The sequence below is a fragment of the Puma concolor genome, chromosome C1 (assembly GCF_028749965.1).
Source record: "Puma concolor isolate L17-30 chromosome C1, mPumCon1.1.hap2, whole genome shotgun sequence".
Lineage (NCBI taxonomy): Eukaryota > Metazoa > Chordata > Mammalia > Carnivora > Felidae > Puma > Puma concolor.
In genome coordinates, this window is record NC_141674.1 from 142,965,707 (window position 1) to 142,979,292 (window position 13,586).

At 34.8% G+C, this 13,586-nt stretch overlaps 1 protein-coding gene across 6 annotated transcripts in view; it reads left to right on the forward strand.

Moving 5' to 3' along the window:
- RIF1 (replication timing regulatory factor 1) overlaps positions 1 to 13,586 on the forward strand; it is a 74,379-nt gene that overhangs the window by 44,729 nt on the left and 16,064 nt on the right. For all 6 annotated transcript variants that reach the window (XR_015255221.1, XM_025931873.2, XM_025931881.2 and 3 more), the window contains exons 21-29: positions 3,667 to 3,766; positions 5,639 to 5,903; positions 7,251 to 7,293; positions 7,774 to 7,976; positions 8,528 to 8,627; positions 11,459 to 11,578; positions 12,543 to 12,694; positions 13,075 to 13,155; positions 13,448 to 13,502. Coding sequence is in view for 5 of the 6 variants with exons in the window: in XM_025931873.2 (XP_025787658.1) it covers positions 3,667 to 3,766; positions 5,639 to 5,903; positions 7,251 to 7,293; positions 7,774 to 7,976; positions 8,528 to 8,627; positions 11,459 to 11,578; positions 12,543 to 12,694; positions 13,075 to 13,155; positions 13,448 to 13,502 (1,119 nt within the window). In the remaining variant the exon portion in view is untranslated. The remainder of the gene's footprint in view (positions 1 to 3,666; positions 3,767 to 5,638; positions 5,904 to 7,250; positions 7,294 to 7,773; positions 7,977 to 8,527; positions 8,628 to 11,458; positions 11,579 to 12,542; positions 12,695 to 13,074; positions 13,156 to 13,447; positions 13,503 to 13,586) is intronic.

The window sequence follows — 13,586 nt, forward strand, 5'->3', positions numbered from 1 at the left end:
CACAGTTTGTGAGTTCGATCCCTGCATTGGGTTCTGTGCTGACAGCTCAGAGCCTGGAGCCTGCTTTGGATCCTGTGTCTGCCCCTCCCCTGCTTGTGCACACACTCTCTCTCAAAAATAAATAAACATTAAAAAAAAAAAAAAGTTTTGCTAGGAAGGCTATTTTGGAGGTGCTTTTTTTTCTTTGGAACTCATGGTGCTGGGATTTTCTTGGTTCTGTGTTTAGTCTCCCTGCCTTTAAAAAAATGTTTCCAGAAAATCTCTGATGCTTCTATGAATTTTATTTTTGTTTTAGTTGGATTACAGGAGGAGGAGGAAAGGGTATGAGGGAGCTTAGCAACTTTTTCATTGTTTTGTTTTGTCACTGGGTTCGGTGAACACTTGTAATTTTCATGAAGAATTTGATAAAGACTCTAATTAAGAACCTTGTTCTTGGGACCCCCGGGTGGCTCAGTCGGTTAAGCATCTGACTTCGGCTCAAGTCATGATCTCACAGTTTGTGAGTTCAAGCCCTGCATCAGGCTCTGTGCTGATAGCTTGGAGACTGGAGCCTGCTTCAGATTCTTTCTCTGCCCCACTGCCACTTGTGCGCTCTCTCTCTCTCTCTCTCTCTCTCTCTCTCTCTCTCTCTCTCAAAAATAAACATTAAAAACAAGAAAAAAGAACCTTGTTCTTATGGGGCACCTAGTGGACTTTGTTGGAAGAGTATGTGATATTTATTTATTTATTATTTTTTATTTTACATCCAAGTTAGTCAGCATGTAGTGCAACAGTGATTTCAAGAGTAGATCACTTAATGCTCCTTACCCATTTAGCCCATCTCCCCTCTATCAACCCCTCCAGTAACCCTCTGTTTGTTATCCATATTTAAGAGTCTCTTATGTTTTGTCTCCCTGTTTTTATATTATTTTTGCTTCCCATCCCTTGTGTTCATCTGTTTTGTGTCTTAAATTCCTCATATGAGTGAAGTCATATGATATTTGTCTTTCTCTGACTAATTTCGCTTAACATAATATCCTCTACTTCCATCCATATAGTTGCAAATGGCAAGATTTCATTCTTTTTGATTGTCGAATAATACTCCATTGTTTATATATATACCACATCTGTATCCATTCATCCATTGACAGACATGTGGACTCATACTTTGGGCTCTTGTTGATAGTGCTGCTATAATACATTGGGGTGTACGTGCCCCTTTGAAACAGCATACTTGTATCCCTTGGATAAATACCTAGTGCAATTGCTGGGTTGTAGGGTAGTTCTATTTTTAATTTTTTGAGGAACCTCCACACTGTTTTCCAGAGTGGCTGCACCAGTTTTCATTCCCACCAGCAGTGCAAAAGAGATCCTCTGTCTCCACATCCTCGCCAACATCTGTTGTTGCCTGAGTTGTTAGCCATTCTGACAGGTGTGAGGTGCGGTATCTCACTGTGGTCTTGATTTGTATTTCCCTGATGACGAGTGATGTTGAACATTTTTTCATGTGTCTGTTGGCCATCTGGACAGATGTCTTCTTTGAACAAGTGTTTATTCATGTCTTTTGGCCATTTCTTCACTGGATTATTTGTTTCTTGGGTGTTGAGTTTGATAAGTTCTTTATAGATTTTGGATACTAACCCTTTATCTGTCATTTGCAAATATTTTCTCCCATTCTGTCATTGCCTTTTAGATTTGCTGAGTGTTTCCTTCACTGTGCAGAAGCTTTTTATTTTGATAGGTCCCAATAGTTCATTTTTGCTTTTGTTTCCCTTGCCTCTGGAGGCGTGTTGAGTAAAGTTGCTGTGGCCAAGATCAAAGAGGTTTTTGCCTGCTTTCTTCTCCTCGAGGATTTTGATGGCTTCCTGTCTTTCATCTTTAAGTCTTTCATCCATTTTGAGTTTATTTTTGTGTATGGTGTAAGAAAGTGGTCCAAGTTTGGTTTCCTGCATGTCGCTGTCTAGTTTTCCCAGCACCACTTGCTGAAGAGACTGTCTTTATTCCATTGGATATTCTTTCCTGCTTTGTCAAAGATTAGTTGGCCATACATATGTGGGTCCGTTTCTGGGTTCTCTATTCTGTTCCATTGATCTGAGTGTCTGTTTTTGTGCCAGTGCCATACTGTCTTGATGATTACAGCCTTGTAATACATCTTGAAGTCCGAGATTATGATGCCTCTTGCTTTGGTTTTCTTTTTCAAGATTGTTTTGGCTATTCAGGGTCTTTCTGGTTCCATACAAATTTTAGGATTGTTTGTTCTAGATCTGTGAAGAATGCTGGTGTTATTTTGATAGGGATTGCATTGAATATGTAGATTGCTTTGGGTAGTATTGACATTTTAACCATATTTGTTCTTCCTATCCAGGAGCATGGTATCTTTTTCTGTTTTTTTATGTGTCTTCTTCAATTTCTTTCATAAGCTTTCTACAGTTTTCAGTGTATAGATTTTTCACCTTGTTGGTTAGATTTATTCCTAGGTATTTTATGGTTCTTGGTGCAATTGTAAATGGGATCAATTCCTTGATTTCTCTTTCTTTTGCTTCATTGTTGGTGTATAGGAATGCAACCAATTTCCATGCATTGATTTTATATCCTGCAACTTTACTGAATTCGTGGATTAGTTCTAGCAGTTTTTTGGTGGAATCTTTTGGGTTTTCCATATAGAGTATCATGTCATCTGCGAAGAGTGAAAGTTTGACCTTCTGGCCGATTTGGATGCCTTTTATTTCTTTGTGTTATCTGATTGCTGAGGCTAAGACTTCCAATACTATGTTGAATAATAGTGGCGAGAGTGGACATCTCTGTCTTGTTCCTGACCTTAGCGGGAAAGAAAGCTCTCGGTTTTTTTCCCCATTGAGGATGATATTAACATTGGGTCATTCATATTTGGCTTTTATGATCTTGAGGTATGATCCTTCTATCCCTACTTTCATGAGGGATGAGAGAAAGGATGCTGTATTTTGTGACAGGCTTTTTCTGCATCTGTTGAGAGGATCATGTGGTTCTTGTCCTTTCTTTTATTAATGTGATGAATCACATCGATTGTTTGTGGATATTGAACCGGCCCTGCACCCCAGGTATAAATCCCACTTGGTCTTGGTGAATAATTTTTTTTAATGTATTGTTGGATATGGTTGGCTAATGTCTTGTTGAGCATTTTTACATCCATGTTCATCAGGGAATTGATCTGTAGTTCTTTTTAGTGGGGTCTTTGTCTGGTTTTGGAATCAAGGTAATGCTGGCTTCATAGAATGCATTGGAAGTTTTCCTTCCTTTTCTATTTTTTGGAACTGCTTCAAGAGAATAGGTGTTAACTTCCTGTGACTCTTGATCTTGGGGTCATGAATTTGAGCCTCGTGTTGGGTGTAGAGATTACTAAAAAAAATAAATGAACTTATAAGTTAAAAAAGAAAGGGAACCTTGTTCGTCAGACTCATTTTATTGGTTTATATGCTGAGTCTACTGGACATCTTAAAAATGATTTATTTTCCCTAAATGTTGAGAAACAAAAATTATGGTACTTGGCACACAGAAGTTAATGAGCAAGTATTCATAACTGTATTTCATGTACCTTATAGGTTATATGTGGGAATGAATGTCTTATATTTTTTGTTGATGCTCGCTATATTTGGAATTTATGCCAGTAGTTGGAAGTTTCTAATATAATATTTAATTTTTCTTCCCCAGAATTTGTTGCTCTTAGATAGGATCATTCATATTATTACTGTAATGGTTGATTGCATTGACTTCTCACCATATAATATTAAATATCAGCCAAAAGTAAAATGTAAGTACTTTTGTTTTTATTTTGTTCACCCAGTATTTGATAAACACGACTGTCTAAACTGTTGTCAAGGCAAATCCTAATATTTTTTCTGACCTCATTTTGCTGACTTTTGATGTATAACCATGTCCTACAAGTTTGTTATATAACTTTGGTATGCTAGGAGCTTAAATGCTCTTACATGCCCATGCTCACAGTCTCTCTCTCTCTGTCACATACGCACCCACATATCTTTATTCCTTTGTATAACACTGAAAGATCAATATTATTCTATTTAGAGATTGTGTAGTAAGAGTGATTTTACTTGCCATCTTATACAAGGGATTATCTGGGCAGGAAAATTTGATGTTTGTTATTAAGATGTTGTTATTTGTCGCAGTACTGGTAATGTTAACATTTGCTAGTTGGTTAAGACAATATCTGCCAAGTTTTCCACTGTAAATTACTGTAGAGTACCTATGATTAATAAATTAATGTTTTGTGGCAGGTTATTTGAGACTATATACTTTTTTTCTCAGCCAGTTTTCACTCATGATTTTATCATCCACTAATGCTTTTTGCCTGAAACACTAATGTTACCAGAAGAATAGTTCGTTGTTTCATTTGATTATGTTAAATTGTGTCAAGATGCTTAGCTCCTTTGTCTTTAATTAATTCTAAAAGCTGTCCCTATTATTTATCTCTATTCTAAGAAATCATTCTGCCGTTACTGAGCACTGTTAGGCACCAGTCACTTCCAGGTGCAGATGACATCCTAATGTAAGATAGAACTTCCTTTGTCCCATTTTATTTTTACCACTGTGAGTTTCTGTTATTCATTGGTTTATAATTCTTTGCTATTAATATTTATGCTCATGTTTGCCTCTTTGACCATTTCATGTGTTTCCATTATTTTTTGAGAACTTTGGCATAAGATAATCAGGCTCATTCTGTACTTCTCCCTCCTTAAGCCTGGAACCAGACATATTTCCAAGAAACATGGTTCCTTTTGCTGAAGATGGCGTTTAGAAACCAAGGTCTAGTCATTGTGACTAAGATGTCACTGCTTTTGGATCCTCTTGAGTAGACGTTTGGGATAGGTGTTGCCTGACTCATGGGCTGTCTTGTCAGGCTTAACATCCTGGCCTGGAATTTCAGGGAGACCATTCTAATTTATATTCATCTGGGAAACAGATTCTAGGGAAGAAGGAGAGTTTTCTCTTAAATCTGAGCTATTCTACTTTTAGAGACTGGATTCTTTGAGGGAAACGGGTAATTTCGGACTATGTTTTTTGTTTTGTTTTTTTGACAGAGTGGATTCATCCCTGTAGGTAGGTATCTGAAGAGAGGCAGAATCTAAGAATAGTAAACAGGAGTGTCGGACAGTGCTTTTAAGATACATCTTTTTCTTTAAATTTAAGCTTTTCCTGTATTTTTGCTGAGGATTTGGATCTGTGATTTGATTAATGTTATTTGTAGGGTTCAGTTTATTATACAGGAAGCAATAATTTCTAAGGGAAATTTTGTTTTAAAAATTGAATTTTAAAATTTAGTTTTGGAACTTACATAATTTAGTACTTATGAATTAGTTGAAATTCAGAGAATATAAAAACTTGAAATGCGTTTTATAATTGTTTAGAGAAAAGACACCCACTTTTCTGGAATTCTTCTAGATCTGCCAAATAGTTTTCCTTTGTCTCTGCTTCTGTTTTAAAGATACGGTTGTAATGGTGTATATCCAATAATGGCATATCATTTTAAAATTTTGAGTATCATTCTACAGAAACACGTATATGAGATGTACAGTATCTGTCATTTAAATGAGATAAATTGTAAAGATGTACAATGACACTTTTCAAAGTACTTGACTTTTTAATAAATTCAATTTTATCTTAGCACCACAGAGACCTTCAGATTGGTCCAAAAAGAAGAAAGAACCTTTAGGGAAATTGGCTTCTTTATTTAAACTTATTGTGAAAGTGATCTACTCTTTCCATACTCTGAGCTTCAAGGAAGTACATTCTGATACTCTCCTCACTGTTGGCAACTCAGTCACCAGTATTCTTTCCAAAGTACTTGGACGTATTTCTTTGCCTTCTATGATCCGAAAAATATTTGCAACTTTATCAAGACCTCTGGCATTATTTTATGAAAACTCAAAGTAAGTATTTTTTGACTTAATAGCTTTAAATTAAGCGTGTTGGATATAGGTAGCAAACTTTGGTCATTTTCCTAGCAGCGTGTGGTTACAAATGGTAATCTACAATTTAGTGAAGAGGACAATATACTCTGCTTTTGTTAAAAAGATAGTTCAAATCATACATAAAACGAGGTAGAAATTGTGAGTTTTTAATTTTGTATGGTAGTTCAACCCTCCTTTTCAAAAACAAATTTTTTTAATGTTTAGCGAGTGTGTGTGGTGCAGGGACAGAGGGAGACACAGAATCTGAAGCAGGCTCAGGCTCGGAGCTGATGCTCAGAGCCTGATGTGGGGCTGGAACTCATGAACCACGAGATCATGACGTGCGCTAAAGTCAGAGACTTAACTTAGCCACCTAGGCACCCCTCAACCCCCCTTTTCAATTTAGTACATCTCTTTTTAGATTTCTTAATACAAATAAATACACCTGTTAAGTGTATGACTTACATGTAGCATATTTGACATGCTACTTTGCCATTAAGTATATGGCGTGCACTTAAAATATTGTATGTATCTTGCACCATACATATAAGAATCTCATTGTCTTTAATGTCTCCATAGGGTTCCATGAAACTTTGTACCCAATTTTTTATTAGTGGACATATGTGTTTTTCCAGCCTGTTCACTCATAACAATATTATAGTTGAACATATTTGTACACATCAGTGTCCTCATTTTCTACTACGTCTGCAGAACAAGGCCCTAGAAGTTAAATTGTTGGTCCAAATGGTATACACATTTAAATTTCTTAATTATCCTGTAAAAAATTATTTTAATTTACATTATCCTTTACATTTGAATTGAAGCAACCATTGCCTTAAGAAAAACATGAAAATATCCCAAATAGCATACTTTTTAAAAAGCAGCTTGAAAGGATTCATTGATGTCTTTTCTGTCAAGCTTATGTGGTTCAATCATAATTGTCCCATCTTTTTAAAGTTATATTCATAGAGAAAGTTTCAGGAACAAATTTTACAAAGTACAAAGTAGAACCCTAAATACATCAATTTTTTGTATGTCTTTCAGTTTTTAAGTTTCATCAAAAATAATATATGCTTTTTAAAAAAGGTACAGTAACAAGTAAACTAGTATTAGTAGTTTGAGGTCTATTCCAGATGTTTTTCTTGGACTCCTTTTTTAAAGATAGGTTTGTTTCATGCTTAATGTTTGGTAATTTGACAATTTTTAGATGAAGATTTGGGGCACCTTTTAAAATCACTACACATGTCTCATTTTTATGGCTGCATTATGTATTTTTAGGCTTAACTTTCTGAAATATAAGTGGTACTCTTGTGTTTTTCTTCCCAGGCTTGATGAAGTTCCTAAAGTGTATAGTTGTATGAGCAACAAGGTAAAAATAGACAATTGTCTGTAAAACATAGCTTCATGTTTATATATTTTCAGTTTTAATAGGCATTTAATAACATGTCATGGACACATACACAAGATAGTTTTTAAAGAAGAATAACATTGCTTTAAATTCATAGACCTCATTAACTCTTATCCCTTTATATGGGAGAGTATTTATAGGTAAAACTTGTGTAGCCAGCTGTTAATCTCTGTTAATGAGAAAACAATTTTTTCTGTTAATGGAAAATAAGCTTGACATCAAATCTTACATCAATAATTAATTTCACCTGACAGTTTGTCAGTTTATATAATAAACCTGTATTTAAGGAAATAGGTGCTTTAAAAACCATTTGAATTGTAAAAATTGAAGAAGTGGTAGCATGTTGTGAGTTGCTTAATTTATAATTTTTGTGCTTTTATCTTTACTGTTTTAAAAGCACATTTCCAAATGTTATCCTAACAAAATTTTCCTTTTTCCTAGTTAGAAAAGCTATTAGGAGAGATAATTACTTGTCTGCACTTCAGCTACACTGGAACTTATGACAGCGAACTTCTTGAACAGATCTCTCCGTTATTATGCATAATATTTTTGCACAAGAATAAACAGATTCGAAAACAGAGCGCTCAGTTCTGGAATGCCACATTTGCTAAAGTGACGATGTTGACTTATCCTGAAGAGTTAAAGTATGCTAATAACTTATTTCATACAGTTACTGTGATACGTAAATTGATATTTTTGTTTTAAAATGAATTTTTCTTAGAGGAATCATTGCAGAGGATTCCTCAATTGAAATGTTATTTTGAGGATGTGGTAATTACTAAACATTATTTGGTTTACTTTGGTCCTTCGAATAACTTTGGTTTTAGGAACATAAAAAGCAATTTAAAACTTTCCTTGATAAAAGAAATACAAAGGACAAGAAATTGATGGTTATTACATCTGGGTGATGTGTACATGGGAATTTAATGTAAAAGTCTACTCCTGCTTGAGAATTTTGTATGATAAAAATTTGGAAAATTTTTAAATAAGAGAATTTGGGAACTGAAGAATGTAGCAAAGAAACTAAATGTACTGTCTACATTTCTCCTAGTTGTGTGTGTATATAGAGAAAGTCTTTAAACTCGATGTATTTTGTCACTTTAAAATTGTAATTAAAGTGTCCTTATTAACATATCGTTGGTATTCACCAGTATTACTTGACTCAAGGTATATATGTTTATGTACTTTTTTAAAGACCAATATTAAGACAAGCCAAACAGAAATTTCTGCTCTTCTTGCCTGGTTTGGAAAATGTTGAATTTATGGAGGAATCCAGTGGCCCATACTCAGATGGAGTAAGTTGGGATTTTTTTTATTTTTCAGTGTTGTTCATTTATTCCATTTTCGTGTAATTTTTTAAAAGACAAAAACCTAGGGATACCTGGGTGGCTCAGTCAGTTGAGCGTCCAGCTTTGGCTCCCATCATGATCTCGCGGTTTGTGAGTTCAAGCCCCGCGTTGGGCTCTGTGCTGACAGTTCGGAGCCTGGAGCCTGTTTCAGATTCTGTGTCTCCTTCTCTCTCTGCCCCCCCCTCCCCCCACTCATGCTCGCTCGCTCTCTCTGCCAAAATTAAACATTAAACAAAAAAATTTTTTTTAAAGACAAAAACCTAAAATATGTTACTGACTTAAGTAAAACTTGAACATAAGAACATCATAATACAGGATTTTTGTATGACCTCAGTTGTCTGGCTTGAATACTTTTTTTTTTTAATCCGAGTGTAACTGACATACAATATTGTGTTTCAGGTATACGTCTTGGTGATTTGATATTTTTATGCATCATGAAACAATCTTCATGATAAGTCTAGTGATCATCTGTCCTGCAAAGTTATGACAGTATTATTAACTATTCCCTGTGCTGTACATGATTTATTTATTTTTATATGTTTATTTTGAGAAAGAGTGTGGGCGGGGGGGAGTAGAGGGAGAGAGAGAATCCCAAGCAGGCTCCACACTGTCAGTGGAGAGCCTGACGTGGGGTTTGATCTCATGAACTTTGAGATCCTGACCTGAGCCGAAATCAAGAGTCAGATGCCTAACCAACTGAGCCACCCGATTGCTCTGATTCGTGTATTTTATAATGGGAAGTTTGTACCTCTTGATCCCCTTTGCCTGTTTCATTCGCTCCCACCTGATCCCTGCTCTGGTGTCCAGCAGTTTGTTTCCTGTCTTTGAGTTTTTCTGTGTTGTTTGTTCATGTTATATTTTAGATTGTACATATTAGTGAAATCATATAGTATTTGTCTGAGATTTTACTTAGCATAATATTCTCTAGGTTAATCCATGTTGTCACAAAGGGCAAGATTTCATTCCTTTTTATGTTTGAGTGATATTTCATCATGTGTATATATCTTCTTTTTTTTTTTGTATATACTTTATCCGTTTATCCATTTATTTTTCATTGATCACTTAGGTTATTTCCGTATCTTGGTTATTGTAAACTATGCTGCAATGAAGTTGAGGGTGTGCATCTCTTTAAATTGGTGTTTTTGTTTTCTTTGGACGAATACCCAGAAGTAAAATTGCTGGATTGTATGGTAGTTCTATTTTTAATTTTTTGAGGAACCTCCATACTGTGTTTTATAGTGGCTGTACTAATTTACATTCCACCAATAGTGCAAGGGTTCCCCTTTGTCCACACTTTTGCTAACACGTGTTATTTTTTGTCTTTTCCATTAATAGTCACTTTTACTGGTGTGAGGTGATATCTCATGTTTTGTTTGCATTTCCTTGATAATTAGTGATGTTGAGCATTTTCTCATGTGCCTGTTGGCTATCTGTATATCTTTGGAAAAATACTTATTCAAGTCCTCTACCCATTTTTTATTTGGGATTTTTAAAAATACTAAGCTGTTTACTAACCCCTTATCAGAAGTATGATTTGCAAATATCTTCTTCCATACAGTAGGTTGCCTTTTCATTTTGCTGTTGCTTTCCTTCATTGTGCAAAAGTTTTTCCATTCGATGGAATTTCATTTATTTTAGCTTTTGTTGCCCGTTGACCTGAAATACTTTTATGATTTAAGGGCATTAAATTTCACCATAGATTCTCATGTAAATAGTCTGGTTTTTGTTCATTAATTATCTTTTTTGAACTATGGCATTTCATATGTATTCCTTTGCAAATGTTGTAATTATTATAATACGTGGTTAAGTGTTACTTCAGATAAACCAAAATAATAATTATTGGTCCATGTCTAAGCAAGAGCTACCCTTCCATTTTTCTCCGTTCTTTCCATCAAATCCCTCATTCCTTCTGTCAGAAAAACACATATTTGTTGTCACACACCCACTTGAAACCAGGGTACTTTGGCCAGTAACAATTACTGTTTGAGGATCAAGGAGTAAAGACATGGGTACTGCATGTCCACGAGGTACCACATTCTTAGACAACTTTGTTTCTATTCAGCAACAACAAATGGAATCTAGCTGTTCTTTGTTTAGAACCTGTAAGAGAAAAGTTAATGGCCAACTGAGTACTCTAGTGTTAGTTCTTGGCCTATCATGTATGCTTTATTGGTTGTATGATGTTTAGAGTTTCATGGCTGTGATTTTTCTTCTTAGAAATATTTTCAGTAATTGGAAGGGTCTTTGAGTCCAGTAATTTGATTCATTTTAAGTATTTATATGATGTATCTTATTCTTAGAATTTGTAAAATTCTCAAAACATTCAGATTTTATAAAATTTCTAAAAATGGTGCACAACAGCTTTGTCAGTTAGAAATGTCAAATCTGTTTGATGTTGAATTATACAATGGCTCTTTTCTTTGACATGATTAATAAGTTTGAATAGTGAGAAAGAATTTTAATATTTGAAATGAGCATTTATTACACTGGAATTTTCAAAGCATGAAAAGGAGAAGTAGAGCATTTGTACTTTTTAGCAGTTTTAATTTTGGGGCGCTTGGATGGCTCAGTTGAGCGTCTGACTTCGGCTCGAGTCACGATCTCATGGTTTGTGGGTTTGAGTCCCGTGTTGGCCTCTGTGCTGACAGCTCAGAGCCTGAAGCCTGCTTCATATTCTGTGTCTCCCTCCCTCTCTGCCCCTTCCCCACTTGGCACGTGCACACTCACTCTCAAAATAAAACGTTAAAAATTTTTTTGTTTTATTTTTAATAAAACAGACAGAGAATTCACAGTTAAATATGAAGATAAGTGGCATGGAAAGAAAATCAAGTGGAAAAAGAGATTCTTTTTTGGCACAAACAAAGGATGCGAAAGAAAATATGAAACCACCAGGCCAAGTATGTTTTTCCAAAATTTATTTAATAGAACTTTTAGAGTATGTGGTAGCTTGAGAATGTATAGCTTCTAATTGGAAGAAAAAGCTATTAAAGGCTAAATAAAAGGATTAAAGAAGAATTAGAGAGTTTGGTCTAAAAGAACGTAGGATAGCATGGAAATCTAGAAGCTTTGGGAGATGATTCATTCTTCCTGAGGTTTAAGTCTGTTTAATATGTAGCATCCATTAAGTATAGTTAATTCAGGCACCTATCCATTAAGTATGGTTAATCCATTAAGTTCCTTGAAATGGAATCAACTATAGGTATGAATAATTATAGAATAGGTAGCATCAGAGACTGTTTTAGAACTTCTGGTAAAAGAGAACACAGAGGTAAGACATCTAAATCTAAAACTCGTAATCTTAACTAGTTGCCAGTCAACTGATCTTCAGACAATAATTGTCTCTTCCGTGACTTCCAATAAGGATATTCTGGAGTCTTGAAACCATGGCCTTTGGCAAAATGAAAGAATGTTATGTTTTAAGGAATGACTCCAATATAGTCAGGTAGCAACTATGATATAGAATGAAAACAATTGCATTGAAAAATAGTAAAAGTAACAGTAGCAGTGTTCTTGGTCTGTAGTGCATATTTTTTTGGCAACTTTTACTTAACTTGACTAGTTTATGCTTCAGCTTGAGAGCTGGTGATACACTCTCTTGCCAAACCATTTGATTTTCATATGTTGTCCTGAAAACCATATTTGCCTGTGCTTTGTTGGTAACTTGCCTACTTTTTAAAAAGGTGTAATAATTTTTACTTTCCAAATTTTTTTTAGAGGTAGAATGAAAGCGAGCGACATTGTACTAATTATTAACCAAGGATATCATATAGATTTGAATTTCAAACTTCTTAGTCATTATTGAAGACCTTTTCTAGAGGGCTAGAAGAGAGATTGGTATGTTTGCTTTTTTAAAATTTGCAGTTGAAATTAGAGTCGCCTTCTCCAAAAACAAAGAGTGAAATGCCTTTGGAAGAAGAAAAGTCTGTCGACTTTGTGTTTATACCTTCCGAAGGAAAAGAAGCAAAGGAAAGAATACTAACTGAACATCAGAAAGAAGTACTCAAAACAAAGAGGTTTGTAGTCCTTTTATCTTGAATTAGATATTCTGTATTCACATTTAGATGTCGTGCAGCAATTATAACTTTCTGCTTAGAACTGAGGTACTGTATGTATAATCTGTATTTTAATGCCAGAAAAGATGTGCCATACATGGTTGCATTTCATAATGCATATGGTAACTTAGTTATGTACCAAATATTTCTGAATTCAGAGGTGAATCATTAATGGAGGTAGTGTTGGAGGAGAGGATAGGGAAGATGATTTCATGGAAAATAAGCATCTAAGCCTTGATTTTATATTGTTCTTAAAAGACAATTAGATGTACAGTTTTAAGTTTAATTTCTAATTGTAGAAATGTCGCATTTTGAAGTTACTTATGTAAGATCTTTTTTAGGTGCGATATTCCTGCCATGTATAATAACCTGGATGTTTCACAGGATACTTTGTTTTCTCAGTATACTCATGAAGAGTCTTTGTAAGTATGGAAGATGTTGAAGTAACTGGTTTTCTAATTTTTAATTAAAAGTAATTTATGGGCAGCTGGGTGGCTCAGTTAATCGTCTGACTCTGATTTTGGCTCAGGTCATGATCTCACGGCTCATTGTTTTGAGCCCCACATCAAGCTCTGAGCTGACACCAGGGATCCTGCTTGGGATTCTGTCTCTCCCTGACTCTCTGCCTCTCCCCTACTCTCTTTCTCTCTCTCTCTAAAAAGAATAAATAAAATTTTTAAAAACAGTATTTTAATTTGCACATTTTTATTTCAGGGAAGTTCCTACTTTAACTGAAAAATCAAAGGAAGATTCCAAGGTGATATTTAAGGTATATTTGGTATTTCATATTTTGGGGTTTTTAGAATTACCATTCCATTATGAAGTCTTGTGTATTAATTTTAAGATGTATTGC